General features: G+C 40.1%; 1 protein-coding gene across 1 annotated transcript; it reads right to left on the bottom strand.

Annotated features, from left to right (window-relative positions):
* LOC148293054 (uncharacterized) lies at positions 1-6,165 on the bottom strand. Its single transcript, XM_088244558.1, has one exon. The coding sequence runs from the start codon at positions 5,881-5,883 to the stop codon at positions 547-549; it is 5,337 nt and encodes a 1,778-aa protein (XP_088100684.1). The 5' UTR covers positions 5,884-6,165; the 3' UTR covers positions 1-546.
* Positions 6,166-6,889: the final 724 nt, after the last annotated feature.

Genomic DNA, 6,889 nt, shown 5'->3' with positions numbered 1-6,889 from the left:
GAACACCGTCGCTAAAACCTCTTTGGTGACGAAAAATCTTCAAATTCTGGGCAAAACAGCAGCTGCCTTTTTTTGTGTTTTAGGTCCTTTTTTGAGCTTCAAATCGTCCTAAAACATAATGTAGGCCACCGGAGACCCCCAAACCTGGTCCAAAACATCAGAATAACTATTCTAAACATGTTGGTGGCATCAGATTGACCTGAAAAACAGCAAAAAATAATTTAGGCAGAAATTCTAGTTTTGACCAAAATAAGAACATAAAAGCTATTTTTCTATTTTCTGGCATTTAAACTCAACCAATGACCAAAAAAACTTCTGTAACACATCTGAAATGTGCTGCAAACATCCTAGGGCTAGAAAAATGTGAATTTTTTTCTTTGGAACACAAAATCCATTATTTGATGATGCAAAACTTAACAAGAACAAAAATATGAAAAGTGTACGAGAAATCACACATAAACTAAAAACAAAAGTTAAGAATGCTTGGGTTGCCTCCCAAGAAGCGCGAAGTTTAAAGTCTTCAGCTAGACGCGGTTCTTTAGATGATTAAACAATAGATGGGGGTGGTGCATCCATGTGCATGCTCTCTTTTCCCAACTCAAAAGATTCATAGTATGGCTTCAAGCGATGTCCGTTCACTTTAAATATGTTTCCCGTCTTGTCATTTTCAATCTCAACTGCACCATGAGGGAAAACATTAGTAACAACAAAAGGACCGTACCATCTAGAACGTAACTTACCTGGGAATAGCCGGAGACGTGAATTGAAGAGCAAGACTTTCTGTCCTATTTCAAAGGTCTTCCTTTGAATTGCTTTGTCATGAAATGCCTTAGTCTTTTCCTTGTAAATTCGTGCACTCTCATAGGCATCATTCCTCATCTCATCCAATTCATTCAATTGGAGTCGCCTTGCATCTCCAGCCTCTTTCATATCGAAATTGAATTTCTTGATTGCCCAAAATGCTCTATGTTCAAGTTCAACCGGAAGGTGACATGCTTTACCATAAACCAAACGAAAAGGAGACATACCAATGGGGGTTTTGTAGGCTGTCCTATATGCCCATAATGCATCATTAAGTCTCAAGCTCCAATCCTTCCGTGTAGGGCTCACGGTTTTCTCCAAGATTTGCTTGATTTCTCGGTTACTAATCTCCACTTGTCCACTTGTTTGGGGATGATAAGGTGTTGAGACCCTATGTGTAATTCCATACCGCTTTAAAAGTGCCTCAAATGACCTATTACAAAAGTGGCTGCCTCCATCGCTGATAATGGCTCTTGGTGTTCCAAACCTAGAAAAGATGTGGTCCTTCACAAAGCTCAAAACAACTTTTGAATCATTAGTCCGGGTAGGAATTGCTTCCACCCATTTAGAGACATAGTCAACAGCAAGAAGGATGTAAATAAAGCCATAAGATGAAGGGAATGGTCCCATAAAATCAATGCCCCACACATCAAATATTTCAACAATAAGGATAGGCGTTAAAGGCATTTGATTCCTAGAGCTAATGTTACCGGTTCTTTGACATCTATCACATGTGGAACAATAAGTATATGCATCTTTGAACAAGCTAGGCCAATAAAAACCACATTGCAATACTTTAAGGGCTGTTTTCTTAGTACCAAAATGTCCACCACATGCAGATGAATGACAAAAGGCAAGTATAGAATTAAATTCAGATTCGGACACGCACCTTCTAACAATCTGATCTGGACAATATTTCCATAAGTATGGATCGTCCCAAACATAATACTTACTTGTTTTCACAAGCTTATCCTTTTGAGCTCGAGTGAGATCCTCTGGAATCAGTTTTGAAGCCTTGTAATTGATAATGTCAGCGTACCAAGGGTCCTTGGCTTCGAAGGTGAAGAGTTGCTCATCGGGGAAACTTTCACGTAGAGGAAGCACGTCCTCTTCTTCATTGGATCCGTGCACCAGCCTACTCAAATGGTCAGCCACCACGTTTTCACTCCCTTTCTTGTCTCTAATCACCAAATCAAATTCTTGAAGCAAGAGAGTCCACCTAATCAGTCGCGGCTTGGCGTCCTTCTTGTGGAGGAGGTACCTAAGTGCTGCATGATCAGATAATACAATTACCTTAGTGCCAATAAGATATGATCTAAATTTCTCTAAAGCAAAAATAACAGCAAGCAACTCCTTTTCCGTAGTTGAATAATTCAACTGAGCATCATTCAAAGTCCGGGAAGCATAATAGATGGCATGTGGTACGTTGTGCACTCTTTGTCCAAGCACGGCCCCCACTGCATAATCCGAGGCGTCACACATCAACTCAAAGGGAAAATTCCAATCTGGAGGCTGCATGATAGGGGCAGATGTCAAAAGCTCCTTAAGCTTGTTAAATGCAGCCAAGCACTCTTCATTAAACTTGAATTCCACATCTTTGCCAAGCAACCGACATAGGGGCCTTGATATCTTTGAAAAGTCCTTGATGAAACGCCTATAGAACCCTGCATGTCCTAGGAATGACCTAATCTCCTTTACGGTTTTGGGGGGCTGCAAGCTTCTCACAATGTCGATTTTTGCCTTGTCCACTTCAATTCCCCTACAAGAGATAATGTGACCCAAGACAATACCCTGCTGTACCATGAAGTGGCACTTCTCCCAATTGAGCACTAAATTGCATTCCTGACACCTTTTCAACACTAAAGAAAGGTTGTGAAGACAAATATCAAATGAATCACCAAAAACAGAAAAATCATCCATAAATACCTCGATTATCTCCTCCACCATATCAGAAAAAATTGACATCATGCAACGTTGAAAAGTGGCAGGTGCGTTACATAAACCAAAAGGCATACGCCTATAAGCAAACGTACCAAATGGACAGGTGAAGGTGGTCTTTTCTTGATCTTCCGGAGCAATGGCAATTTGATTGTATCCAGAGTATCCATCCAAGAAGCAATAATGACTATGACCTGCAAGACGCTCAAGCATTTGATCAATAAATGGTAACGGAAAGTGATCCTTACGTGTCGTGGTATTGAGCTTTCTATAATCTATGCATACTCTCCAACCCGTTTGAATTCTTTGAGGCACCAACTCATTGTCTTCATTCTTCACAACGGTAATTCCGGATTTCTTGGGAACAACTTGGACGGGACTCACCCACTTGCTATCCGAAATGGGGTATATAATTCCCACGTCCAAAAGCTTCAAAACTTCCTTCTTAACAACTTCTTTCATCACCGGATTCAGCCTCCTTTGGGCTTCCCTTATAGGTTTAGATTCTCCTTCCAAAAGGATCCTATGCATGCACTTTGTAGGGCTTATACCTTTGATGTCTGCAATGGTCCAACCTAGGGCAGTCTTGTGCTCCCTTAGAACTCTAATTAGTTTGTCTTCTTCAGATGCACTCAAATTAGAAGCAATGATTACAGGCAGCGTCTTTTCATCACCTAAATATGCATATTTCAAGTTCTCTGGAAGGGGTTTTAGCTCAACCTGTGGTGCTTTCACAATAGAGGGAACAAGCGTATTAGTAGATAACGGAAGAGGCTCAAAAATAGAGTTAGACTTACCTCTTTGGGGAGGCAAGGCCTCAAGCATATTCACGGCTTCAAGTACAGCTGTGTTCCCTTCTTTATTCACAGTTTTGGGGCTTTGGATGAGTGCCCTCTGCAATGGCGTCTCTCCTTGTGATGCATTAAACGTTTCTTGTACCACCTGCTCAAGTACATCTATGGAAAAACAAGCATGATCATCATTAGGATATTTTAAAGCATCTAATACCTTAAACTCCACGGTTTCCTCATCGAATGCCATTGTGAGAGTGCCTTCATACACATCGATTTTTGTCCTTGCTGTTCTCATGAATGGACGTCCTAGAATCAATGGAAGGTCTTTTCCAGGAATAGGAACTTCCTCCATCTCGAGCACTAGAAAGTCGGCTGGAAATATTAGCTCATTCACCTTGACCAAAACATCTTCCAACACTCCCTTAGGATACTTGATTGATCGATCAGCCAATTGTATGCTCACGGAAGTCTTCTTAAGCTCACCTAAATTTAAAGATTCAAAAACAGAAAAAGGCATCAAATTAATTGAAGCACCTAAGTCTAATAAAGCATGTTCAAACCTTTGATTTCCAATGAGACAAGGTATAGTAAAACTCCCTGGATCCTTTAGTTTAGGAGGCAATTTACGCAATAGCACGGCTGAAACTTCTTCACTTAAGGCCACAGTTTCATGCTCCTTGAACTTCCTTTTATTTGTACAAAGATCTTTGAGGAATTTTGCATAGCTTGGAATTTGTTGGATCGCATCGAGCAAGGGAATGTTCACTTGCACTTTTCGGAAAGTCTCTAGGATATCCTTTGAAACTTGCTCCTTCTTTGAATTCAAAAACCTACGAGGAAAAGGAATCTTTGAAGTAATTGAATGATCCACAAGAGAACTTACCTTAGAGTTGTCACTTGGAACCGTAAGCTTGGGAGAGGGGGCAGCCACTGTTTTGGTTGAATTTCTCTCCTCATTGTCATCCTTTCCCACCTCTTTTCCACTTCGAAGAGTAATCGCCTTTGCGGTTTCATGGCCTCCATTAGGATTTGGAATTACTTGGCTTGGAAACTGTCCTGGCTCTCTTTGACTCAAGGAGGCTGCAATTTGTCCAACTTGGTTTTCAAGGCTCTTGATTGCTGTAGACATTTGTGTATGTGTTTGCCTTGTTTCCTGCATAAAACCTTGAGTGCTTAATGCCAAAGAATTAACTAACTCTTCTAAAGACTTACCTTGCCTAGGAGGTGGTGGTGGTGCATTTTGTTGAGGAACAAACTGATTTTGTTGAACTGGGGTTGTTTGCACGTTTTGGTTGTTCTTCCATCCAAAGTTAGGGTGTTGCCACCATCCCGGATTATAGGTGTTAGAAAATGGATCGTTTCTTGGCTTTTGTTGCTGCATATAGTGTGCTTGAGCCATCTCTTCTCCATCACCATACAAACTTGGACAAGACTCCGTAGGATGTCCGGGATTAGCACACACAGCACACACTTGTGCTTGAGGGATTAACTGCTTAACAAGGTTAGTCAAATTAGCTATTTGAGGACCAATATCACTAGCACTTACCTCATAAACACCTGCTTTCTTTGGGGGAGCTCTCCGATAATTAAATTGTTGAGAGTTTGCTGCAATGTTCTCAAACATCTCCTTAGCTTCAGTAGCACTCTTGTTCATCAAGCCTCCTCCACTAGTAGCATCAACCATCATCCTCTCCGAATCGAGTAATCCCTCATAAAAGTATTGCATAAGTAGCCAATCTTCAATTTGGTGATGAGGGCATGAAGCTAGGAGTCTCTGAAACCGATCCCAATACTCATGAAATGATTCTCCATCTAGTTGCTGCACTCCCATGATCTCCTTCCTAATACGGTTTGTCTTTTGAGCTGGAAAGAACTTTGCAAGGAACTTGGAAGCCAATGCTGTCCATGTAGTGATAGATGCACTAGGTAAAGAATAGAGCCACTCCTTGGCTCGTTCCTTAAGTGAGAATGGAAACAAACGCAATCTGATTGCCTCATCACTAATCCCTCCATTGTGCATAGTCGCGCACACGGCAAAGAAATCCTTGATATGTATGTGAGGATCATCCCCAGGCTTGCCATAGAATTGTGGCAAAAGGTGAATGGTGCCACTCTTGATCTCAAAGGTGGTTGTAGTGGCTGGATACGCAATACATGACGGCTGGTCCAATGCTTTAGGAACCGTGAAATCCTTCAAAGGTCGGGTGAGGTTGTTGAGTGCCAACTCGTCTCCCATCTTGATTGGAAGTGTAGCTTGCGTATCTTTATCTCGATGGAGATAACGAAGTGTGTTCTCTAGTTCAGGGTCGTATGGTATAAGCTTGTAACCTTGCGAACGACGTCCCAGCATATACCTGAAATTGAAAACAAAACTTAATTAGATAAACAATCCCCGGCAACGGCGCCAAAAACTTGTTGGTAATTTTTAACAACAATATTAAAACCTTGCAAGTGCACAAATCAAATGATAGTATAGTAAGCAAGCAAGGGTCATTCCCACAGAGATTGTAATCTAAAGAGATGTTTATCAATGTCACACAAAGAAAACTAGAACACAATTAAACACGAAAACAAAATAAAGATTGAAATCACAAGGACTTCCACACACACGCCAACACCAAGGGGGTTTTGATTTGATTTTGTAAATAAAAGAAAACAAAACAGAATTTAAATTAGAGTTTAAGAGAAATTAGTTTAAAATCAATCAAGAACAATAGCTAGGACTCACTATCCACCTCCAAACAATCAATCAATCCATAAACAACAATAGATAATCAATTTCTAGCAAGCATATGATGACGACACTCACAACAAGATCATGGCATTTGACTCGAGTTGTATGATTCTCTCTTAAGCGTATGTAAAGTGTATGGCATTTACATCAATACGTGTATTCTTAATTGAAATCCAGTATGGCATTTACTCAAATTAACAATCAAGAATCCATTAAGATCAAAGAGAATATGAGTGTCACAAAAACCCTAAAACATGGCATTTGTTATTAGGAATTCAAGAATCGATTTCTCATAACTAGTTCTTAACCCAATTATTCGTTGCAAACAAGAACACATTCAATATGGCAATTGACCTATGTTCTACAACAATTTAATTCCGATACATGCTTCAAAGTTAGCTACTCAAAGAAACAAAATATCAGAATTCACATAACATTGAGAAACCGAAATCATCCCGCTTGTAGAAACTGAAAAATCCATTCAAACTTGTTTATAGAATTGAAATCATGTTTAGGGCTTCAAGATTAAGCCCTAACTAACAAGAAATTAGTTACTCATGTTCTGGGATGAACTCAAAAATAAATACATAAGAACTGAAAATTAAAAGAAGAAAGGAAAAGA

The sequence above is a fragment of the Prunus avium genome, chromosome 7 (assembly GCF_965620075.1).
Source record: "Prunus avium chromosome 7, drPruAviu1.hap1.1, whole genome shotgun sequence".
NCBI lineage: Eukaryota > Viridiplantae > Streptophyta > Magnoliopsida > Rosales > Rosaceae > Prunus > Prunus avium.
This window is presented reverse-complemented; position numbering and strand designations above follow the sequence as displayed.

What these genes read in the sequence shown, in the direction of transcription:
- LOC148293054 (XM_088244558.1), bottom strand. Translation starts at nt 5,883, where the DNA reads ATGCTGGGACGTCGTTCGCAAGGTTACAAGCTTATACCATACGACCCT.